Below are 26,500 nucleotides of genomic sequence, written 5' to 3'. Positions count from 1 at the left end.
TTAACGTTCAATCCATGAAAGCACAACACTTAGTCTGGTCTACAAAATATCTAGACATTTAGACAAAGTGGATGTTGCAATTTAGTCACCCATTAAATTATATTTGTTATCTAGGATTAATCAGAGTAAAACAACAACAAAAAACATAAAACGACTAATGGACCAGCGGCCAGATATTTGGCAATGTTGAAGAATCACAGACTTGGAAATTTTCCTTTTAGGAATATGGCAATTGAAAGCTCTCATTCATCACTGTATGTTTGTGTTGTCTATCTCTTATACCAACCAGCTGAACAACGCCACCAAACCCGAGCTGACGCCTCCACCATCAAATACGACCAGGAACGTTCACCCAAGGACATGCTACCACCATTTCACCCAGAAACAACTGGGATACTTTTCCCAAGGGTCGGCGAGATTCTCAAGCATATGACTTTTGAAATCTAAGAGGTTAAGTACAACTTTTTTTGAGGACACCAATATTCTCCGAGGAGCCATAAATACATTGTCCTCAGGCCACCAAGAATGTGGGACCCTTTGGACTAAGTCACGGGTACCATAACCTCCTGCCATGGCCAACAGTTCTACCACCTCTTCTCAGGACACGATAGAACAAATGCTTCTCTTACCTTTTGGGGAGATGTGTCTCCAGGTCACCGTAGGCTCTGGTCTACCTGTTGCTATGCAGGTGAGGCTGATATTGTTCCCTTCGTTAATGGAGATATCTGAAGAAATCTCTACAATTTTGGGAGATACTGTGGAGACAGAACAGGTAGAAGGAAAATAAAAATCCTGCTGTAACATGTCTTGGTTGTCTTAAAATAGTGGTTGGCAGAATAATCAAGGGACTGAAATACAGCGACTCTAGAGGAAATGATGATGGATTACCTTAAACATGGGAAAAACATCTTACCTTGAGTTTAGCGTCTATTTCCTCCTATTTAAACTCAACGTCAGGAGTTCCTGTCATGGCTCAGCAGTAACGAACACGACTAGTATCCATGAGGACATGGGTTAGATCCCTGGCCTCGCTCAGTGTGTTAAGGATACAGCATTACCATGAGCTGTGGTGTAGGTTGCACATGAGGCTTGCATCTGGCTTTTCTGTGGCTGTGGTGTAGGCCAGCAGCTACAGTTTCTGATTGGACCACTAGCCTGAGAACTTCCATATGCCATGGGTGCAACCCTAGAAAGACTAAAAATAAAAATAAAAATAATTTTTAAAAAATAACATACTTAAAAAAAAAAAAAAGAAAAAAAGAGGAGTTCCCGTCGTGGCGCAGTGGTGAACGAATCCAACTAGGAACCATGAGGTTGCAGGTTCGGTCCCTGCCCTTGCTCAGTGGGTTAACTATCCAGCGTTGCCAAGAGCTGTGGTGTAGGTTGCAGACGCGGCTCAGATCCCTCGTTGCTGTGGCTCTGGCGTAGGCCGGTGGCTACAGCTCCGATTCGACCCCTAGCCTGGGAACCTCCATGTGCCGCGGGAGCGGCCCAAGAAATAGTAAAAAGACAAAAAAAAAAACATACTGAGTGAAGTAAGTCAGAAGGAGAGAGACAAATACCATATGATATCACTGCCAAGGATATCATATGGTTGCCAAGGAAGAAGGGAAAGGAGTGGGAGGGACTGGGAGCTTGGGGTAAATAGATGCAGAATGTTGCCTTCAGGATGGATTAGCAATGGGATCCTGCTGTGTAGCACTGGGAACTCTTGTCTAGTCACTTATGATGGAACATGTTATGTGAGAAAAAAGAATGTATACATGTATGTGTAACTGGGTCACCATGCTGTACAGTAGAAAAAAATATATATATATATAAATAAAAGATAAAAAAATAAAAATAAATAAATAAACACAATGTCAGAGAGTCTGAAAAGGATGGCTCTGCTGCAACCCTGTGGCACCTGTTCTCCACTCTCTTCTGTCTCCACTCTCACCCCACCCCTCCAACACCTTCGCCACACAGCATCTTTATATGACACAATTCCATTGCATCTCTGCCCAAACACCTCCAGTCACTCCTATCGCCCACCTGATAACACCCAGCCTCTGTCCTGATAAGCCAGGCCCTGGGGACTCAAGCCTCGTCCTCTGTTTCCACTGACATTCCCAACCACCTCCCTTTACTCACCCCTCTGTGTCCCCAGCGCATCACTTCCGTCCTGGTCATCCCGCATCTGGGAGCAACCTGGTTCCTTACGTCCTTCCTGGCAAACTCCCAGTCATCCTTGGAGGCCCAGTCATCCTTGGAGGCCCCTTTGCCACAGCTTTCCCTTGCCCTACTTCTCCCTGCCCTTCCATATGCCTCAAACCTACTGCTGCAACTCGTCCTGTGCCCAAATACATCGCACAGGTCAGAGGGAAATGAGTTTCTCTCTCACATCTGCATATCTTAAATGAATCCTCCCAGGGAAGGGAGGAGCTCCTTCTAATAGATAAATCTGGGGTCAGGATCCCTGCATTTCATGCACTTTTCCATACTAGAAACAGGCTTCCCTTCGGAAGCCACATTATATTGTACGCTTCCTCACTGACTTTTCACGGAACAGCAGCCCGTGGGGATGGGTACAGCCCACCGCACAAGGGTGCACACCTGTCTCACTCTGAGGCTCAGAAGCAGAAGCTCATCCGTGCTGCACATCTCAGCCCCATTCCCCAGCATCATCTTCACCACTACTGAGTGTGAGATTTGATTCACATATGACGGCTCATTTGTCTTGTCTGCCAATGGGTGTGTAAAGTAAGGGCATCATCTCTTGGGCCCCCAAACCCCAAGTCTTAGCATTATCCCACTGTGCTGTGATTATATGCATAGCATCTCTCACCTGCTAGACAGTGAGCTTTCCAGTGGTTTCAGCCAGGTCTTACTTACATTTATATCCACAGTAAAAATTCGACAAATACTTATAAGATGGAGTTATAATGGTTGTTCAAGGGCACCAGCTCCCCAGCTGGCTACATGTGTGTTTAACAACCTCAGAACTGGGTCACTAACACATCATTTCAGTTGCAGTGACATTGGTTTTGACACATTAGTTTTTCAAGTATTCAGTGGCCCCACTGTCCCATGCTTTTAGGTGTCTTCGTGTCAGGGTGCCTGCTTAAATCAGCAGGCCTCTGAGACACCACCGTGTGCCATTCCAGGACCCAATGCCCTGTGGGCTGCAGGAGACTCCAGGCATATGACATTCACCTTATTCCCTGGATAAGTCCTCACCAGAGTGTGACCTCACACAAAATCAGATTGGTTGGAAATTTTCATGCTGGTCTTTCCTCTGCTGGAACCATTAATTACTTACTCTTAATTGTGCCAGACTTTCTCCTCCAAGAAAAGGGGGTGTCTTACTCCTTTTCCTCTGTCTTCTTTTCCAGGCTCCACCCAACCAGGAACCCTCATTAACAAGCACTCATTGAATGTTTGCTTCCTGACCCCCAAGCCCTTGCTGCTAGTTTTGGTCCCTTAGACTCTTCAACCAATCATAAAAACTGACTGAATTTTTCAAGGCCTGGTTGAGCTGCCACCTCTTCCAGAAGGTCTTCCAGGTGATTTCCAGGAGGATGCAGCCTCTCCTTCCTGGGGATTCCATAACCTCCTCTAGGGCCTTAAAATAAACTGGCTTATGCTACCTCTGCCTCATCTTTCTCCCATGCCATAAATTATCACAGTATAAGATACTGGGCAAGAGCCTTACTCATCTTTTTATGTTCTGCTCTCTCGAATATGGTGCTTTGAATAAAGCAAGCACCAATTAATCATTTTTAGATTTAAATCATCATGAAGCTTCAGGTAGAGAGGCAGTTTGTGTGCATGCACGTATGCATACCCTGGTGTGCACACTCATGCATACACACACACACACACACACACACACACACATACCTGTGCTCTCACAAGTACTTGGCAGACAGAAACAAAGGAGAGTTGATGTGGCGAGAGTTGGGGAGTGACCATTGGCTCCAAGATCCAGGACTTTTAAAACATAACATTGTCATTTATGGCTGTATCATTTTAAAAGCTAGATTGAACCTTCCAGGACAGAAAGATGATTGATGAGTTAATGACTGAACACTTGATTTGCTGTCTGAAGGATCCCAATTCCTAAACTCTCTAAGTTCCAGAGTCATTTAAATGTGATGCATTTTATTTGCAGAGTTTTAACTGGGACTCGTGCTTCTTGGACCCTTCCCCCAGCCCATACATTTGCCTGGCCCTGATCCTGCCCACCCTTGGCCCTCACACAGCCTTGCCTGTTTCCTGGAGGACAGGCTGCCTGCAGAATGAGTGTGCTGGCCTTGCAGACATTGCTTCAACTCTGCAGGTAAGTAATTTATTGATCTGTAAAGCACTCTGAGATGCTCTGCAAGGGATTATGTCATGCCAACGCCATGTAATAAAATAAAAAATGATGGACTTTGAGAACACAGGGTGATTTAGGGTTTGTAGTTGGAAGTGTGGTTAAAGTACATTTTAAGTGGAAATCAGGCTGGGTAATGAATTACTCTTGGTTTGGAAGGGCTTCCTGGGAGTTCATTTTCCTGGCTCCTTACATGATAGCTAATCTGCTAATCATACACTAGAGAACAATGGACAGTCCCCAAGTAGAAGAGAAGGTGGTTTGGGCCAGAGCTGTCAGCGCAGTAAGTATATCAAATGAGACAATCACACCTTATGCTTAGAAGAATCATCTAGAATTGTCTCCCTCCACTAACAATTGGAATGTATCCAACTCACGAAATAGAAGTTGGTGAAATGCTTGCTGGCCTTTCAATCCTGCCTCAGAGTGTAGCCTGAAGGTGGCAAATTGGCCCTCGATGAGTGTGAAAGGCAGAACATTCGTAGTAGAGAGCTGACATGGTTTGACTAGAGGTGCAACCCCAATGATCAGAACTAAACGGGCACAGTACTTTAAGATGCTAGGGAACTGGACTTAATCATTTTCTAGGTGGCAACTTCTAACCCACTGTCATTATTTAAAATGAACTTGAACTGACAAGGATGCACTGTGGTCTTAGCTAATCCACGTTCATAAGAAAATTTTGGCCAGCTGAGATAGGGCCACTTACATTTGTGTATTGTTTCCATGAATACATCCTGAACCTTACCTCTTATCATGCAGGCTGTTGGGAACATACTAGGATCGCTCTGTTTTTATTCATTCATCCACTTGATCATTCATTCATTTATCAGTATTTACTATAGATGTGGGGAGCAGACTTGAAGTTGCCAGGGGGAGGAGGGAGAAAGAGGGATGGACTGGGAGTGTGGGGTTAGTAGATGCAAATTATTACCTTTTGAACGGATAAGCAATGGGATCCTACTGTATAGCACATGTAACTCTGTCCAATGTCTTGGGTTGGAACAATGATGGAAGATAGTATGAAAAAAAGAATGTATACATATATGTGACTGGGTCATTTTGCTGTATAGCAGAAATTGAAGGAACTTTTAAAATCAACTATACTTTAATAAAAATTTATATGTATTTATAAATATATATACCAATATACTGATCACTTCCATACACCAGTATTGTCCTTAGCACTAAGGATGTGATACTAAAAAGACACAGGCTTGGAGTTCCCTTCGTGGCGCAGTGGTTAACGAATCCGACTAGGAACCATGAGGTTGCGGGTTCGGTCCCTGCCCTTGCTCAGTGGGTTAACGATCCAGCGTTGCCATGAGCTGTGGTGTAGGTTGCAGACGCGGCTCAGATCCAGCGTTGCTGTGGCTCTGGCATAGGCCAGGGGCTACAGCTCCAATTCGACCCCTAGCCTGGGAACCTCCATATGCCACAGGAGCGGCCCAAAGAAATAGCAAAAAAGACAAAAAAAAAAAAGAGACACAGGCTTGTCCTCAAGGAGTTCAGAGTCTAAAGATGCAAAAATAGGAACAGAAGCAAACCCCTTTGTGTACTGTGACACAAAAGAACAGATAAGGTTTTGAGGAAATGCAGGAGAGACACCTAAGTTGCCTAGAGATGGATGTCACTGAAGGTTCCTTGGAGATGAGACACCTAAGAGAAGCCCCAGGAGATAAGTAAAAATTAAGCAGTGCTAAGGAGGAAAAAAGCATTCTAGACAAGGGAGGCCATGTTAGAAAAATATTATTAATAAGACTTTTGGTGGCCAGGCATAATTGTTTTTTGGGTTTTTTTTGTTTTTGTTTGTTTTTGTTTTTTTAACTCAAGGCCAAGCATAACTGTTAATGGAAGAATAGTCATTGGATGAAGCAAGGGCAAAAGCCACTCAACAAACATTTACTGAACACCTACTATACATACAGCTGTGGGTTATGTACATGCACGGCATGTAGGAATGCACACATTTTGTTGGCCTTCCCTGAACTTACACTCTGTTTGGGGAAAGAGTGCATATAAATTGGATAAGCAATGAGATCCTGCTGTATACCACCGGGAATTGTATTTAGTCACTTTTTTTTTTAATAGTTTTTATTTTTCCCATTATAGTTGGTTTACAGTGTTCTGTCAATTTTCTACTGTGACTCCCCTATATATATATCACATATATATATTCTTTTTCTCACATTATCCTCCATCATGTTCCATCACACGCCACTAGATATAGTTCCCTGTGCTATACATCAGGATCTCATTGCTCATCCATTCCAAATGCAATAATTTGCGTCTATTAACCCCAGATTTCCAGTCCATCCCACTCCCTCCCCCTCCCCCTTGGCAACCACAAGTCTGTTCTCCAGGTCCATGAATTTCTTTTCTGTGGAAAGGTTCATTTGTGCCCTATATTAGGTTCTAGATATAAGTGATATCATATGATATTTGTCTTTCTCTTTCTGACTTACTTCACTCAGTATAAGAGTCTCTAATTCCATACAAGTTGCTTCAAATGGTGCTATTTTGTTCTTTTTTATGACTGAGTAGTATTCCATTGTGTATATATACCACATCTTCTTAATCCATTCATTCGTCAATGGACATTTAGGTTGTTTCCATGTCTTGGCTATTGTGAATAGTGCTGTAATGAACATGCCTGCGCATGTATCTTTTTCCAGAAAAGTTTTGTCCTAGTCACTTGTGATGGAACATCATGGAGGATAATGTGAGAAAAAAAATGTATATGTATGACTGGGTCACTTTGCTGTACAGTAGAAACTGACAGAACACTGTAAACCAACTATAATGGAAAAATAAAAATGATTAAAAATAAATACATACATATATACATACATACATACATGCATAAAGCTGTTGGAAACCAGTGGCCCAGATCTTAGCTCTGCTGCATTCAGACTGGGCCACCTCAGCTCAGTTACCCACTCTCTCTGCCTCACTTCCTCATGGCATGAAGCCAGTCACACATACCTCACAAGGTTCTTTTTTTCTTTCTCATTTAAAAAAATTATTAAAAGTGTAGATGATCTACAATGTTGTGCCAATTTCTGTGGTACAGCAAAATGACACATGTATGCACTCCCATTCTTTTATTATCTTCCCACATGGTCTATCCCAAGAGACTGGATATAGTTGCCTGGGCCGTGTAGTGGGACCTCATTGCTTATCCATTCTAAATGTAATGGTTTGCATCTACCAACCCCAAACTCCCCATCCATCCCACTCCATCCCCCTCCCTCTTGGCAACCACAAGGCTACTCTCTATGCCTCAGAGGGTTCTTCTGAGGACTTAAGGAATAAGTTTATCAAGTGCACTTACAAAAACTCTAAGCGTTGAGAAGTACTCAATAAGTGAGGTGGTTTTTTTTTTTTTTTTTCTAATTAAGCTATAGTTGATTTTCAATGTTGTGTACCATAAGTGAGTTTTAATATTGGGTTTGCTTGGCAAATATATGTCTCCTCAACACAGAATGGTGGTCAATAAACTTTAACCAACTTGGGGATGGATGGGATACAAGGTCAATGAGTTAAGTTAGAGCCAAATTACAGAACAGCCTGAACGACCATGCCCTGGGTTTACCCAGGTAATAGCAAGCATGTGAGATTGTTTTAAAAAGGAAATGCCGGAGTTCCAGTCATGGCTCAGCAGAAACGAATCTGATTAGTATCCATGAGGACGCAGGTTTGATCCCTGTCCTTGCTCATTGGGTTAAGAATTCAGTGTTGCTGTGGGCTGTGGTGTAAGCTGCAGATGTGGCTCGGATCTCACATTGCTGTGGCTGTGGCATAGGCCAGCAGCTACAGCTCCGATTCGACCCTTAGTCTAAGAACCTCCTGATGCTGCAGGTGAGGCCCTAAAAAGACAAAAAAATTAAATTAAATTAAAAAATAAAAAACCAGGAGTTCCCTTTGTGGCGCAGTGGTTAACGAATCCGACTAGGAACCATGAGGTTGCGGGTTCGGTCCCTGCCCTTGCTCAGTGGGTTAACCATCCAGCGTTGCCGTGAGCTGTGGTGTAGGTTGCAGACGAGGCTCGGATCCCGCGTTACTGTGGCTCTGGCGTAGGCTAGCAGCTACAGCTCCGACTCGACCCCAGCCTGGGAACCTCCATATGCTGCAGGAGCAGTCCAAGAAATAGCAAAAAAGGCAAAAAAAAAATTAAAAACTAAAAAGGAAATGCCATATGTAAATGCAATTAATATGTAAATACATTATATTTAATTAATATAGATAACATAATTTTTAATGAATCTATTTCTATAACATTGCCTCTATATTACATATATATTAAATGTACTTTAAGCAAAATAAGCTGGTAACAGTGTGTCAGAGGGAGTGGGTCAACAGGAATTAGAGTTATAGAAATCAATTTCTATGAGTAATGTTCAAGGCCTGGGTTAAACCGTTGCCTCTGAAAGGACGGAAAGAAAAGGAGGGGTTTGAGAGCAATGCCAGGGATAGTGCAGGTGCCTGATGACAGCCTGGATGGGGAAGCCCAGGATGCAGCATCGAATGTGAAGTTCAGTGTGATCACGAGCAGCTGATGGAGCGCACAGATCCCTGATGTCATATGCATACCTTCTTTGGGGGAGAACATTGATTTGATTCTGTTTGAGACAAGCTGCTGGTGACCGGACAAGGGGCTGGCAGGCAGGCAGAAGTACCCTGTCGGCGGTTGGAATCATACTATCAAGGGTCTGGGGTGAGTCTGAGATTGGCTCAGAGTGCACGGGTCCTTCAAAAAGGCCATCACCTTATTTCCACAGGGCTATACGCCATGTCTCGGCTGACTTTTGAGGTCTAGATCTAGAAAGCCTACCACTACAAAAACAGAAAGATCAAGAAGGGGTCAGCTTCTGTTTGGAAAGAAAGGCAGAAACCCCCCAGAGCCACGCTCTTTGGAGAGAGGTCCACATTTAATATATTATGTTAAGGTTGAATGGGGCTGTTATTGAATTTTAATTTGAATGTGTAAATAATTAAATAACATGATTATTAAAACAGTATTCAAGGGAACTTCCTCACTCTTGGTGTAGCCTCCACTGCCCAGGTGTTAAGTTTTAGTAATTATGTCATTAATAAACAGCAATTTGCTGTCTTTAGCACACAGTAGCTATCCTATTAAATCCCAATTAAGATGCTTTATTAAGCCCTGCACGGTCCTGTGGGGCTGAGGATGCATAGAAGCGGCTTGGACCAGGTTCCTCTACAGGCCACGTGCAGATCCATGCATCCCAGATGCTGGCTTGCTGCTGGAGGCTCATCCCCTTCCCCCTCCTCTCCACAGCAAGGCTTTGGGATGCCCATGGCAGCTCAGGATACACTTTTCCTAGCAAAGGCTGCATCAGAGCTAAAGTCTTGAGACCTTTGTCTTTACAAAATTAAAAGGACTCATCTGGAGTACCCTTGACTATCCTGGTGTCCAGACCCCACATAGACCCCCAGGCCTGGGTCCACACCTGATGCATGAGTGCTCACACCACTGGCCTCCCTTCCTCCTGAAACACCTACGATCATCCTTTGACTCTGGTCCTTTATGCCTTCCTATCTCCCTGCTCTTCATCTGGCTGGATCCGTCTGTCTTTTTTTTTTTTTTTTTTGGTCTTTTTGCCACTTCTTGGGCCGCCCCCCTGGCACATGGAGGTTCCCAGGCTAGGGGTCTAATCGGAGCTGTAGCCACCGGCCTATGCCAGAGCCACAGCAACGCGGGATCCGAGCCTCGTCTGCAACCTACACCACAGTTCACGGCAACGCTGGATAGTTAACCCACTGAGCAAGGGCAGGGACCGAACCCGCAACCTCATGGTTCCTAGTCGGATTCGCTAACCAGTGCGCCACGACGGGAACTCCCCGTCTGTCTTATTCTTTAAATCTTAGCTCCCCCATGAATTCTTCCTCAATCATCTTTGCTGAAGCAGGACGCCACATACCAGACTGTTGCATAATTGTCCACTCTCCCAAGTAAAATGGAAGCCCAACTGGTTGTCTAGTTTGCTGAAGTATTCGGCACACACCACAGTGTCAGCACCCAATTTGTGTCCAACACTTGGTTTCTGAATGAATGAATGAGAGTGTTTTGACAAGGCAGTATGGAACCGCAAATACATAGAAATGACTGATCTTCTTCAATATCTTTGAACAGCCCTCAAAGACTCTCATCATGTACAATAAGGTCAAAAGTTACTATGTATTAAATACCTGGGGGTAACAGGTAACAGGTGTTTATATCACTCGCCCTTTATCTTACCCTTGCATTAACCTCACAAGTAGATATTATTTCTAAGCAGACCAACTGTCTAAGTTTACCTAGAACTAAGGAGTTCCCAGAACACAGGACTTGCAGCACTAAGACCGGAAAGGTTCCAGCCAAACGGAGATGCACTAGTCTCCCTGTTTCCCTTTCCACATTTTACAGATGAGGATATATGCATTGAGAGAGGCCCAAGAAATGTTCAAGTTGCAGGTGAACACTGTAGCACTTCAGAGCGTTTCCTTTTTTTAATGGGGGGGTGCTAGATGGTTTAGGAAAATAACAACTGCATCTTGAATCAGGGATGCCTACACACAAAAAACAAACAGAAATCAACCGCACACTCATTAGCACCGAGACCGTGAATTTCTGTTGTGCCTTAGACATTTTACAAGGAGTGTGACTCCATATCTGATTCGATCCCACGAGAACCCTCTGAGGCATTACTATTATCCCCATTTACAGTGGAAGAGACTAAGACCAGTGAAGTGACTGGCTCGAGGTTACCCAGATAGGAAGTGTTGAAAGTGGGGCCTGAATACAGATGATGTCTAACCCCGATGTCTTTTCTTCATACAGAGTCGGGGCAGTGGACTGCAGACAGCTAACCTTGGTTCTCCGGGTCTTCACCCTCCCACATCCTGCATCCTGTTTTGTTTGTTTGTTTGTTTCTAGCTGCGCTCAGGGCATGTAGAAGTTCCCCGGCCAGCAACTGGATCTGAGCCGCAGCAGTAACCATGCTGGATCCTTACCCCACTGAGCCGCCAGGGAACTCCCAGCATTCTGTCCTGTACCCTCGTGACCCCCTGTACACCCACGGTGGATCTGGGTGAGGGAGACCTCTTGTTTATTTTAATACAGGGTCATATGTTCTCCATCAGAAGGGTGGGTGGGAGGTTTCATGAGGGTATTTTTTTGGCCCTTCCAGCATTTGTCCTCCTGGCCCTTCTAGCCTGTCCTCCTCTCACCAGCGTGTCCTAATCCCGCTCCTTCCATTCACCCGTCTTTTACTGTGCTCTGGACCAGGAAGCCACAGCTTCCAGAGAGCTTTCATCAGAGGCAGGGCTGTGGCTGCTGCTTCTAGTGACCAGGGTCCCCAGCTATCTGCATACTATGACAGAGAGAGGACCAATTCAACCCACTTCTGAGTCCACTAACAGGTGTTTCTTTGACTTATTCTTTCTTCTTAAAAAACTAGTCAGCCTGTCCTTTTTTCTTTCTTTTACCTTTTGTCCTTCATTCCAATACAGATATTGGTATAATAGGATACATAGTCCAGCCTTGTGGGATCTGTCAGGTCTCTTTTGACAGAAGGTATCCTAAGCTTTGCATAATAAGACCAGGTATTAAGCCCAGACCTGACTATTACTGACTGGATCCACTCACGTAACTCATTTAACGCTCTGATGATGTTAATTATAGTAATACGTAGCATACCTTTTTAAAATAGATGTTCTGTGGATCAGATAAAACTGTGAGAAATCACATTTTAAAGTACTATCCAAATGTGATTTATTAGTGTTACTAAAAATGTGTATCTCTGGAGCCCATTGTAAGGATAAATATAGATGTTAGGTGCAGTCGCTCGGGGGGCTTTGGTTTGGAGGCTGAGATGGGCATGGCCGCCCTGCCCCCTACCCCCCAGTGGATGCAGACAGACCACTTTCTTCAGATGTGTCAGTGCTTCTGAGATAAACAGCATCTTAAAATGAGGTCGCAGGCTGCAGCGTGGGAGATTTGCAACAGGACCCCACCTCCCGCCAGCAGTGTGCTTGCTGCCTTTCTAGAAGGGAAAGGTTAGATTCCAGATAGTCAGAATCCGAAATTAGAGTTTGGAAATGCAGAGAGCTCCTTAATGACAGAGCCTCAGGCAGACTGTTATTTCTTTTACCAGAATCATTTTGTCATTTCTCACATCTCATTCTTTCTCTCTCTCTCCATATTAAAACCATTCATGTTTGTGGGGAAGTCAGGAAGCCCTGGGAGAAAAGCTGGCGATTTATACGGGATTAGTCATAAACCACTGGTTCTGAAGTTTGGAATTTGTTCCTTTCAGGATCAGCTGAAATGTGGAAGTTTTTATGAGCTCTGCTCCCCGACCCAGTTTAGTCATTCCTGATAGAGACACAGGAGAGGAAAATAAACACCATGGGTTACCCACACACCATGCTTTCCTGATTCTGGGCATATTAGGGTAAATTGAATTTCACAGCAACCTACCTATAACCATCAGTGCTCCATTAGATTTCCCAACATCCAAGAAATTGCTAAGAACGCTCTCTTCATCAGTCGTTTACTGCAGAGATGTGAGGGAATTATTGCTAATCATGACGTCCAGACAGAGTGGATGGTTTCTAGCTCTAGTGTGATGGCACCAGCTTTGGGCTGAAGGCACATGACTGCTTCACACACCACCCCTCAAACAGAACCAGCTCTTTAGGGACCAGATCATAAAGTGGGGGAGACATGGGACAGGAAGAGAAGGACCACGAACACCTCGAACACTCTGTATGCTGGGCACTTTGCCAGGGGCTTAACATGAGCTGCTTCCTTTTAAATCCCTTGGTAACTCACAGGCAATCCCCGCATTGTATAATAAAGACCCCCCAGAAGTTCCCGTCGTGGTGCAGCAGAAAGGAATCCCACTAGGAACCATGAGGTTGCGGGTTCTATCCCTGGCCTCGCTCAGTGGGCTACGGATCAGGCATTGCTGTAGCTCTGGAGTAGGATGGCAGCAATAGCTCCGATTAGACCCCTAGCCTGGGAATCTCCGTATGCCGCAGGTGCGGCTCTAAAAAGACCAAGACAAAAAACAAACAAACAAACAAACAAACCGAAATTCAGAGAGGAAATGCAACTAACCCAAGGTCCTCACACAGGAAGTCAGGCCAATTGCAGAGTCACTAATAAGGCGTCCCTACAAAAATCACCTAAAATTTACACAAGCTGAGGTCCTCACAAATGAAAATGGCAGTGCCAAATGGAACCAGTTAATAACCTGATTTACTTACATGATTTCATGTGGAAATTTGGGGGAAGAAAAAAAGCAAAGTCGAGGGCAATCTTACTTTTATCATTCTTCATGGAAGAGAGGTAGTATCTGCCCTACACCTGCTAAGTACTAGATACCAGCCATGCACTTTCCTATGTAACCTAGAACACTGAGGCTGCAACTAGCTACTAACATGCTCAAAGCCAGTGAGCTAGGATGAGGCAGATTTCAGATGTAATCTCTGCCTATGGAGTTTGGGGATCAGATGAACTATGTCCTAGACCTGAAGGCACTTAGTGAACCGCTAATCAAGCTGCAGATGAAGGCTATTGTGATTGAGGTAATGCAGGGTCCAATCTATTAGTGGTATATGGCATATCTGTCGCTGAAAAAGCCCACAGAGCAGCACTGACCATGATTTCTTGACAGCAGAGCTAGAACATCTGGGTGGTTCCTTCACCCCATCTCAGAGTCAGAGGCTTACAAGATGCTTCTGATCCCTCATGTGTCTAATTTCTCTTCTAACCCTGTCATTCCCAGCCCCCCAGTCTCTGCAAGCAGATTGTTCTGCCACTTTGGCATCAGGCATTTAATGGGCGCGCCCATTTTCCAAAGCAGGCCTGCAGCTGATACCCACAAAACTCCAGTGGCCAGGGAAGGGAAGCTGCACAGGTGTGACTGTGGTCTTACCTTATCCTGGGCCCCGCCCTCCAGAAAGACATTGTGCAGGAGCTCCCAGAGATGCACAGAGAAAAGACACATGTCCCCATCTGGCCCGGGACACACAACCGGGGCTACCCAAGCACCCTTGGCCTTGGCTAGAGGGACCCACTCCTTACTTCAGTTTTAGGTCCTGAGACTCCTGCGGTGCAGCATCCTTCTTTCTTTTTTTTTCTTTTTTGCTTTTTAGGGCTGCACCTGTGACATATGGAAGTTCCCAGGCTAGGGGTTGATTTGGAGCTACAGCTGCTGGCCTGGAGCACAGCTCATGGCAACACCGCATCTCTAACCCACTGATCGAGGCCAGGGATCAAACTCGCATGCTCATGGATCCTAGTCAGGTTCGTTAACAGCTGAGCCATGACGGGAACTCCCCCGGGCACTTTCAACAGGGACCATTCTCCCAGTTCAGGAACAGGTCCGCTAACTCGGCCCGTCGAATATTCTTGCTTCAGCTCAGAAAATTGCTTTATAGGTCGGTGCGGCCACCTGGCCCCAGGAGGAACTCCCCATGCTCCCCATCCTAAGAGTGAACACTATGTACATGTGCTGTTAGGCCTCCTGGATTCAATCACTCTGCTCTCCGAGGCTGCTCCACCCAGGTCAGAGGGGGACAAAGGGACAGGGTGGGGATGGAGCCCCTCCCCCGAGGACCCTGTGCTCAGCTCTGCAGAAGCCAGCCTCTCCGGGGCTGTCAATCTGCTGGCTGCCGAGGGTGCCATGATCCCTTCCATTCTCAGCTGCCTTGATGGCGTCCTCAGCGCTTTAATTCCTAATTGCCTAAAAGCACTGGTAGTTATACACTCAAGCACAAGCGATAAAACCCTGTGCAGCGGGGAATTGCGCTGACTGCAGCAGGAAGGCGGTGATGGTGGCCTCCTCCCCCCCGCCACCTGACTGCCCTGTGGTACAAACACTTCCACAGACTTATCTCTGACCCTCCAGCCCCTGCAAGGTCAAGTTCAGAGGAAGGTGGACAGCCCTCAGGGGAGTTTTCTGCCTCTTTCCCTCCACATACCGACATCACTCACACCGAAATGAAAACTTGAGCTATACCCACACTCTCCGCGACCATCATCTTTGGGAATAATTAAGCCAAGTGGAGGGAACATCTCATTATCCAGCCTTGAATCTGGAGGCCTGGGAAGGGGCCCCACTGCCATCCAAAGTCGCTTGTCCACTGGCTTGAAGCTGATTTTCTGTTCCGAGGCCTTATTGCCACTAAATCCCTCATAAAGGTTACGGTCTGCGAACAGATCAAGGTGAAGCGTCTTCCCTGGAGCTCGAGGGGTGGAGACGCAGGTTGGACTGTTTGAAGCTACAAGATTTCAGCCAGAGCTGCGGCTCTGAGAATCCTCCTGTGAAATACCACAGAGCCGGAACGCGGGCGGAAAAAGAAAAGTTTCAACATGGCTTCTTGTTAATACAGAGCTTGTCAAACACATCGCCTAGAAATACTGAACGTCTTTATTAGATTCTTTGATCTCCTCCCGAGACTGGGGGGCGGGGGACGCAACCAGTTGCTTCTCGGTGGAGATATCATCCAGAAAGTAATTAAAGGCTATGCAGGAAGCTGGGTCTCTCACACTCTGGAGAACCAAATGCATTAGCAACCCGGGTTAAAAAAGTATTGCAAGTGAACTTCATATGGAAAAGGGCAAGTTGGGAATTTGACAATAACTCTCCTTCTCCCTCATCAGGGCGCAGCAGGCAGAGGTAGCCCCATCAGGATGTCAGCAAATCTTGACAGGATTCAGAGACAGGAGGCCATCTGCTCTCCAGCTCCTCTCCTGGTACAGAGGGTGGAGGGCACATGACCACTTACTACGGGAAGTACAGTCGTCCGGTTGCCTTGCCAGCATTTGCCTTCACCCAGAAGAGCGCCAAGAAATGTGCATTTCTGAATAACATTCATTGATCTGTGCCCATCAAAGGGCCTGTTTTCTCTTTCTGTAAAAAATGATCTAGGAGTTCCCACTGTGGCACATCGGAAATGAATCTGACTAGTATCCATGAGGATGCGGGTTTTATCCCTGGCCTCACTTAGTGGATTGGGGATCCATCGATGCTGTGAGCCACGGTGTAGGTCGCAGACAAGGCTCAGATCCTGCATTGCTGTGGTTGTGACATAGGCCGGCAGCTGCAGGTCTGATTCAACGCCGAGCCTGGGAAATTCCATCTGCCTCAGGTGTGGCCCTAAAAAGCAAAGCAGAAAAAAAAAAAAAAAAAACGATTTAATAATGACCCTTCCCATAGGGTTATCCTATGGATTCAAGGAGTTCATAGACAGAAGAGCTTAGAACAAAACCAAGTATGCAGTGCGTGCTCAGCAAAGGAGAGCCAGTTGGCCTGTTGTTATCCTTTTTTAATTGTTCAGTAGGCAACAGGCTCCAGAGTCCTGGACTCCTCAAGTCTCTGTCCTAACTGGCCATCCTCTTCAATTACACCACCATCTACCTAAGTGTTTAGTCCATCTACCTAAGGACTAAAATGAAGGGATTATCCTGATTTCTCCCTTTCCCTCAATTTCTACATCCAGCTATAAAGTCCTATTGGCTTTATCTCAGAAACAACCCTCATGCTGTCTTGATGCCTCTCTTCCCTCTTACGACCCACGTCTGTCATCTCTTCTCTGATCTCCCTGTTTTTATTTACATGGACATTCCATTTTCCACATCGCAGGTGGACTAATTAAAAACTACAACCACATAAATCCGACCACGTCACCTCCTGCTTGAAGAGCTGTCATGGCACCTGGTCACCCTTAGAATAATACTCAAAGTTCACAGCTGTCTCTCTAAGACTCGGTGCAGTTGACCCCTTTATCAGGAGTGCTGTGGCCAGAATTCGCTCAACACCCCCAACCCCCACCCCCGTCCTGGACCTGCCCTCTGCCCTGGGAGGTGCCCAATTGGTCCTTGTGCGGGGCATTCAAGGTTTCTGTTCCCTTCTGGAATGATCATCCCCCAGATCTTCAAGTGGATGTCTGTCACTCAGCCATCATTTCTTTTCTTTTTTTTTTTTTTTTGGTCTTTTTCCCATTTCTTGGGCCACTCCCGTGGCATATGGAGGTTCCCAGGCAAGGGGTCGAATCAGAGCTGCAGCCACCAGCCCTACGCCAGAGCCACAGCAACACGGGATCCGAGTCACGTCTGCAACCTACACCACAGCTCACGGCAGCAGCAGATCCAACCCACTGAGCAAGGCCAGGGATCAAACCCGCAATCCCATCGTTCCTAGTCTGACTCGCCAACCACTGAGCCACGACAGGAACTCCGTCAGCTCTCATTTCAATTGTCATCTACACTGCATCCTTCCTGACCACTATTTCTCAAAGAGCCTCCTGCCCCATCCCGGTATCTGCTTTAGTTACTTCACGGCTCGGATCCATTCTCTGAAATCCTCATGGATTAGCTCAGCATGTGTTGTCTACCTCTTCTCATCAGAACCTAAAGGCTACACTTCCCTCTCTTTCCCCATCTCGAGGACAGAGCCTAGCGCACAGCAGGGACTCATCACACGTGTGTTGCATACATGAACTTTGCTGATCAGAATCAAGTGCCATTCTTCCTTCTCTCACAGTCCTTTGGTCAAAAGACCCTTAACAGCAGATCACACTCTGCCCTGGTGACTATTGGAATATGGACATAGCACCCTCACTAGAGTATGTGAAAAGGAAAAATCTATCATATTTTTTTTCTTTCTTTTCTGTGATCTGCCTTTGCATGCCGACACGTGGAACAGAGTTCCTTGCAGACAGAAGGGACATGGCAAATGCTTGTCCACGTGTGCATTTGAACTGAATCATACATAGTATCTTTCCTGTGGCTCCCTGGCAGTGAAAGACATATTTTTGGTCGACGTTGCATGGACTGACTACTGACACTTGCATAAGGAAATTGCTATTACCACACACCCTCCTAAAGTAGTACACGTGTCCTGCATGTGCAAACACACTTATCTGTGGTGAACCAGAGGGCAGGGCAAGCCATATCTCCTATTTCAGAATTGGCTGCTTGTCCTGAAGCCAGAGAACGTGTGCTTCATAGAAGGCCAGGTTCTGCACCTGCGGAGGCATCAGGGCATCAAAGAAAACAATGGCTTACAGGCTGTTCTTTTTTCCCTGAGAAGGGTGTGTTGAGTAACACAGAAAAGCTAAACAAAAAGCCTGTCACTGGGCAGTAAATTAAAAAGAGGTCTGAGCTTCTGAAGATAAATCAGTAACTTTAATACGCCTCTCCTGAGCTGGGCATCTTCAAGGAACGCAGGACAGGTGTCTCCAAGCTGAAGTATTGGTTAAAAAGTTGGCCTTTAAATTACATTTGGGCTCTCTCTTTTCTGGCTGGCTATATTTTTTGTGCTCTATCTGGAGGCTTAAAAAGACACACAGGAAAATAAATCTCAGTTCCATTAGGTACACACTCTGGACGTGCATATGTGTTCTTATCTTTGGCATCCCACCCCCACCCCCAACCTTCCCCACACCATCAAACGCTGGCACCAGGAAATGTTTACAATTGCTCCAGACACTGATACCAATATAAGTCCCTGTGATTGCCATTCATCACATGCAAATGTCTTTCCTATTTTTATTAAGCCCCATTGCTCACACCCCATGTACCCTAAATTCCAGGTATAAACTCACACACGATTATTTCTATCATCAAAACGGTGGCCAAGGAGTCAGCCCCCATCTACACGGTCAGTGCAAGAACGAGGGTCCGTAGAGACAGCCAAGGGGGCAATGCTAGGGATCTAGATTAGATTAGCACCAGTTAATGTACTTGCCTCCATTTGGAATCGGGCACAGGCCCCCTCTGAGATGAATCAATATTTAATAATTTGAGATAGAGTTATGTGTACATGAAGGGGTCTCTTTTCCACTCTCATGGGGAACTATTTGCAACAACATTCCACATCAGCATCTCATAATGTCTAGGGCTAGCTCCTCTGGCGATTCCTATCTTTATTAGCACTTCCATCCACTGCTAAAATGCATAACAAAGATAATCGGCTAAGCCCCCAGAAGAGATCTGCCTAGACCGAAACGGGCATGTGTTCACAAAGGCAGGCGATGGAATTCTCCTTACTGGAAATGTGAGCTGGAAGGGTCCTCTGTGGTCCAGAAGGAGAGGGAAACAATGTCATCATTTCCAGCGCAGAAATTGAAAGCACACCTCCTAGTTATAAGAGCACAGGAAGCAGGGTTCCTCCATTCCCCATCTGTGTAACCCTGAGCCAATCATGTATACATTGTTTCAGCTTTCTCATCAAAAAAATAGGAGGGGTCCCTGCTCGCTGGTTTCTCAACCTTGGCACTATTGACTTTTGGGGCTGGACACTTCTTAGCAGTGGAAGTGCTGTCCTGTACACTGAAGCAGATTGTTTTCTTTTTTGGCTGCCCTGGAGGCTCATGAAAGTTCCTGGGATTGAATCTGAGCCACAGCTGTGACCTACGCTGGATCCTTAACCCCTGTGCTGGGCAGGGAACAAACCAGCACTTCCTCAGAGACAATGCTGGATTCTTTTTTTTCTTTTTTTCTTTTTTGTCTTTTTGTCTTTTAGGGCCATACTAGCAGCATATGGAGTTTCCCAGGCTAGGGGTCAAATCAGAGCTGCAGCTGCCAGCCTATGCCACAGCCACAGCAACGCGGGATCTGAACCGCGTCTGCAATCTACACCACAGCTCATGGCAACGCCAGATCCTTAACCCACTGAGCAAGGCCAGGAATTGAACCTGAGTCCTCAGGGATACTAGTTGGGTTTGCCAACCTACTGAGCCACAAGGGGAACTCCTAGATTCTTAACCCACTTCACCACAGTGGGTATCCCTACACTGTGGGATGTTTAGCAGCATACCTGGTCTTACCTGCTAGATGCCAGTCATATCTCTCTCCCTCCACGTGAAAGTCTGAACAACTATGAATGTCTCCAGGCATTGCCGAATGTTCCCCAGAGGGTAAAACCACCATCACAGCACCATGTAGAGTCGCTGGGCTAGCTAATGCTTAGGAGGTCTCCTAAATTCCTCAGCTCCCTGTCTCTTTTTCTCTCCTAGGAAATTTCCATGTGAAGATGTTAGAGGCACAGATTGCAATTGTTTAGGAGCTTCAGCTACATATCACACTCTTCTCTGCTTGCCCAACTGGGGTTCCCTTTCAAAGCAGAGCCATCCTTTGTTTGCCATCAACCTCCTTGCCCAGCCCTTAAAGGCACAGTGGTGCTGTAAGCATCACACTTCCTGGCACATCCCGCCAGATGCCTCTCAGTTCCTGCTGCAGAGGCAGGTGTCATGGCCACAAGCACCTGCTTGCTCTCATAACTTCCTCCAGCTAAGAGATGTCCGGGCTCCCCTCTCCTTTGCACTTGGCCCACATCTGCCTGGTTCCCTCTCTCACACCCCACCCCCCACCCCATAGGACCAGCAAGGCAGGGCAGCAGCCGCTGAATGGCTCATTACCCAGGGCAAATTCATCAGAGGAGCCTCAGCCTCAGCACTGTAATGAATCCTTCAATTGGCTGGAATGAATGCATTAATCTGGGGCTATTAGAGTCTTTTATCAGACTGCCTAAAATATACTGCCTTTCCGAAGCTTACAGAATAGGCATTTCACCCTAAAGGGATATGTAGGAGGGAGACTATATTGGCACAAACTAAAACAGAACAGCGAAGAAAAATGTGAAGTTGGGGTCGCAACTGCAGAGAGGATGTGCTGAACACACTTGTAGACTTTCCATCTTTTTATTTGTTTTTCTGAGCATCTGAGACTAAAAGAAAAAAAAAATCATACCATCTGAACAACTTCCTTCCCAGTGAGGATGAGGAGAAGAAAGACTGAAAAGGTCCTTGGAGGAGGCTACCTTCCCGTGGGGCTGCCCGGTGATGGCAGAGAGGGGCTCAGGGACTCCCCAGGGACTCCCTTCCCATCACGCCACCATGGAGACAGTCAGAGGGATGGATGTGGACACTGGCATTCAAGGACCCACAGTGTCCATATACTGGCCACCAGCATGCCCCTCTCTGAGAGGAGGACACAAGGGCAATCCATGGCCAGTTCCCTGAGCTGTCAGACCCTCCTGCAGAAGGTCCCAGGCAGCCCCAGCTCTGGGCACTGGAGCTGGTGAAGAATCTGGGCTCCCGGCCCCAGGACAGTCTAGGGCCAAAGGGTTGATGTCTTGGGGCTTCTTGGCTTTATTTATAAAACAGGAATTAGTTCAACCGCCTTGCCTGATGGACTTTTTGTGACAACCAAATCCAGCAATTTATGTGAATATGTTTTCATGCCAATAAAGACAATTAATATGAGGCATGGGTGTGAGGCTATGACCAGAAGGACAGAGGAGTCAGGGTGGGGTGGGGAGGGCAGGCAAACTGCCCCACGCAGTGGCCACATGGAGGAAGAGAGGTGACTCGAGCAGCTGCTGTCAACGTGCGAGTTCCCAGGGAACTATAACACCAAAGCCGAACGGAAAAGAGGAGGCAACAGGAACAGCCTGGGACTTGATGGGGTTTCCACAGAGAGATATGGGCTATCAGAAATGGTCAAATGCATTGGTGGGTCTGCTGGCCATTGACCAATTCCTGCAACTTTGTTTCCTCTGTTTTCCAAATCGCGCCATCCCACCCACCCTCACTATGACTGGTGATTCTCACGGGCAGGACCTGATGAGCTCCTGCCAGGAGGTCCCATGAGGAGAGAGCTGTTGGATTAGCCCCGTGGTCAAGGGTGGTCACCAAGGGTCCTTCTGGTTTCTCTTTCTTTCTTTCTCTCACAGATTTGGAATCATGGGCGTCCCAAAAGCCTGGGATTGATTGATTTCAATGGTCCTCTTAACCATCTAAGGCACAACCATTTAGATTGGACTTCATTCTTCACCTAATCTCTATTTCTAGGGTGGAGAAGAGATTAATAGGCAAGCTCAACCATCATTTGTGACTAGGATGAATCAAGTCTAGTTGAGCTATCTGCTTTTAAGTGCCATGACCCACTATTTGCCTGAGCACAAAGCAGGGTCAACATTAGAAAATTTCAGCCCCAAAATAAAGTGAAAGTGATTCATGCTCCAGAGCTCTGAAGCCCCTTCCTACCCTCTCCTGGGCTCTCCCCCAGCATGCAGAAAGGCTGCACTTTCAAAGAACTAACTTCCAACCCTCCCCCATGCCAGATCTGGAATCTACTTTGGTGACTGGGACCATAGATGCTAACCAGATAGTCTTCTTTTAACAACTTACATTTTAAAACTATATACAGCAAAATTAGCAACGCCTGGCCATTTGTTCTGCAGTGGATCACCATGGCCTATTTATGGAGCTACTGGGGAGGGAAGAAGGTAGCTATTTGTGGTATAATGGCATCCTGAGCGATGGGATCACTGGAAGGTAACACATGCTAATTCGGGGTATCATTTTTCACTAGATAAGCACTGGAAAAAAATCTTTATGTGCATTATAAACACAGTGCTTATTTCAGAGAGAAGCTCCGATGGAAGAAAATGTCCTTTCTTAAGAAAAGTAAGAAGTGAACGTGAAAGGGAACAGCGAAAGGTCTAAGCTCTCCTGCAAAATAAATGTGTTCATGCATGTGTGTTGGTACATATGCCTGTCTGCATGTACACAGACATATATGTGCCTCTGCGTACAAATGTGCCTTCATGAACATGTGCTGAGGAAGAAGTAAGCCTGGGAGGAACAGAGAGGGAACTGATGTTTAAGCGTGTAACATCTTCTGACATCCAGGACTTAAGAGTTTTTTGTTTTATTTTCCATTTTTGTCAAGAAGTTCTTCTCTTTTTATAGCACTGAATGCAGACACAAGAGTTTATTTTTTTAAAGAGGAACTAGGAGAATAATAGATCAGATACCATCATAAGACTGTCACAATGTATAAACAGAAAGAGCAAAAGAGTCTGCTGTGCTGAGGCAGCCATCAGTAAAAATCCAAATCAACAGAAATTAAACAACACAAAAGATGAGCTGAAAACAGGAGGTCCAGGCACACAGTTTCCCAGGAATGTTGACTCCTAAATTGCAAAACTTGACCCAATGATGTGCTGATGTATAGCATAGGTTCACAGTGACACAGGGCATTGATTAATGGTTTGTCAGCCTGCCTCAAGACCAAATACCTACAACTGAATATTATTTTAGCCAGAAAACTATGGGCAGCTAATTCTTCATGGAATTCATGTGGTAGGACTACAAATAACCTAAATTCAAAAAATGCAGCATTGAAATATTAGGGTACCCATTCTTCCCTCGTCCTTCCTTTCAGGTGCTAACAATTGAGGGATGGAGAAAATTTCAGGTGTGATCAAGGGCTACACCAGGTTTACTGCTAAGACAAGGGGATCTGGCATATGGCAGACCTGCAGGGAAAGGGACTTCCTATTCCCTCCTACCTGAACTGAAAAGGGACAGCTCTTCACCTGGAGACATCTGATCTACCTAACCAGTGGTTGTTGAAAAGGTCTAGAGGGAGCAGATCCCCACCTGTCTGTGACTGCAGGAAACCAATCCATGCCCAAGGGGTGTCCTCTACCCCTGAGCAAAAGAGGGTCTAAAGAAAGTGAGAGGAGAGGAGTCTGCTTTGGAATTGGTCGATGATCTAGGGGTCAACTCGACCATCTCAACTTCACCCTCTCTTCTCTAAGAGAACAAAGTGGAGAGAGAATGGATAAAGCCCTAGGAAGGAGGTAGATGTTCTGACGGAATGTCCCCTGTTTGGTTAGTGGATACAGGATATGAAGCCCACAGTTACCCCTAAAGACGTTTCCAGAGAGGCTGTCAAAAAAGTAAAATATTTGGATTACAGAATCCCTCTCTTCCTTATTTTAGTTCAGCCCTATGTGTAGGAGATGCTGAGATCAAATGATTTTCCACAAAGAACATAGGTAAAATGCACCAAGTATCTCACAGGCAAAGGTGGTTGTCATTGTAGGAGGATTAAGGGGTGTGGGCATCAGATTCTAGAGCAGTGTTGGTTACCATTCAGCAGTGGAGAACTTGATACTGTTTGCTCTGTCAAGAGGAAGATCAGTGCAGACTTTCAGATCAGTGAAATGAAGGCACTGTGCCTTTGCAGTTGCACATTCATTTGTTTACTAGATCATGATTTCCAAGTGCTCACCGAAATCCTATATTCTAGAATCAGAGCATGGTGACTGCAATGGAAGAATTTTACATCAGGATTTTCCCAGCCCTAGTCTCCAGCACTTAATATTCCCAGGGAATTCTTCCTAGGTGGTGAACAAATAGAAAAATTCATGCTTTTTCAATAATTAAATTTTGTAAGAATCATTTTCTAAATTCTGCTTGTCTCTCCTTTTCATTCCCAATTAGATCATTTAGTGGCACCCAATAATACTGTTTTCAAATACAATAAAGAGAGTGACAATTAGCCTTCTTAAGAGCATGGGACTTTTTAATTTTTTTAGAGAAGGAATGCAAAGTTTCTATAGCTTCTTAGATCTAGAGAAAATATACATGTCCTGGTTCTCCCAAGGAACATGGAGGTTTTTCAAAAGGCCCCTGTAAACACAGGTAACGGTAGTAATATCTGTTTGAGAATATTGTACTAAGAAAGACACAGTCTTTGAGTTCTTCCCCTTAATGGTGATGGCAAATTTGGCTTCAGAGTCCCATACATATGATGTTCGCTCATCTAGATTTCTACTGAAATAAAAATTCCTCTAGAAAAAAAAAAAAAAGATCGTATCTTCCTGGTATTCTGTTAAAGTATGTACAAGGTGTTTGGTGCCAAATAGAAATTGGAAATAATTAAAGCAGAGCTATAGGAGTCAAGGTCTTTAAATGTTCTATTTGTTCACTTCACTGCCAAATGTAGCTGGTGGAGCATGGTACACTCACCGAGTACAAGTTGGTACACCTCTTCCTGGACCCCTCTGTGGGTTCAAAGAGTCATTACAAATGTGTTCATTCATACAGTTGTTGAATAGCCATTCCCTGAGAACCTGCTATGTGCCAATCCCACCTGAGACAGAAATGAATCAGTCAGGAGCATTCAGCTCAGGGCCACTCAGCAGGTGTAAAATTTGACAATATATGGAACAAATATTGTACAGTGTCACCATGTGATGTGCATGGAGTGAGTGTGATAGAAACACAGGGAGAGATTTGGTGGGGGGATGCAAAGAAAGTTGTCATGTGTTTGGGCCTTTCAAGGCTGCAAAGAGGAGTATTATAGGAAGCAGACACAGTGTGTGTGAAAACTGAGAGAAGCAAAATCTCTGAAATGCCAAAGAGTCATGACAAGTGGCAGAAGACAGTAGTAGAAAGATAATTTGGGGTCCCATTTTGCAGGAATATATATATATATATATATATATATATATATATATATATATATACACACACCTTGCTAGAGAGTTTGGATTTTTTCTCATAGGGAATGGGGACTGCCAAAGGATTCTAGGCAGGACAGCAACACAATCAAATGTTATTTTGGAAAATAATGTTGGCAGCAATAAAGACTGCACATTGGAGACAGTACTGGTTAGAGGCAGTTACTACTATTACTGAAATAAAGCAGGGCCGTATGGTCCTTCCCCACCTCCCATCCTCCAACAGCCTTTTGTCTGTAGAAAAAATTTAGCCGCATAATAAGTTTAATCACAGACATGAGAAAATGCAGAAGCAAGGGAAAGTAGCCAAACAGGACAAAATATTAAGCATAGTCATTAAGCAAAGTTAAGGATTTTAGCTCCTTCTCAAGGGCTATGAATCATATTCTGAGCCATGTCCTGTGAGCTCCTCTGTAGATACTGAAACCCCCACCAGCTGTAAGAAGTTTACTACATGAGGACCAGACTACAGACAGGACTTTAGCTGCCCCAATTCTGAGAACTGGCTTCCAGGAAATGGGAACACACTGACCCTAGAACTGATGATTAACTGTAGTTAAGACAGTCAAGATGATGATGGTCAGACTACTGCATGGCGCATTTCAAGAGGACAGTCAGAGCTGACTGTGCTGTTTCTGCCTGTAGCCCCCTCCCTCCACCAGTAAAAGCTCTTGCCCACTGATTGTCAGTAGGAGGAGTTGGCCTTTGGACACACGTCTGCCCTCTGCTCTGGGTGTCGGGTTCCAAAATAAAGCAAAATTCTTACCCACCAACCTTGCCTCTCTAGTATTGGCTTTAGAGAGGT

The 26,500-nt window shown here is 45.5% G+C and overlaps 1 protein-coding gene across 5 annotated transcripts in view; it reads right to left on the bottom strand.

The window, feature by feature from the left end:
* The window catches only part of NTM (neurotrimin), a 999,601-nt gene that overhangs the window by 133,321 nt on the left and 839,780 nt on the right, over positions 1 to 26,500 (bottom strand). For all 5 annotated transcript variants that reach the window (XM_047753588.1, XM_047753586.1, XM_047753590.1 and 2 more), the window contains one exon: positions 630 to 755. In XM_047753588.1, the coding sequence (XP_047609544.1) occupies positions 630 to 755 (126 nt within the window). The remainder of the gene's footprint in view (positions 1 to 629; positions 756 to 26,500) is intronic.

The sequence above is a fragment of the Phacochoerus africanus genome, chromosome 11 (assembly GCF_016906955.1).
Source record: "Phacochoerus africanus isolate WHEZ1 chromosome 11, ROS_Pafr_v1, whole genome shotgun sequence".
NCBI classification, from domain to species: Eukaryota; Metazoa; Chordata; class Mammalia; order Artiodactyla; family Suidae; genus Phacochoerus; species Phacochoerus africanus.
This window is presented reverse-complemented; position numbering and strand designations above follow the sequence as displayed.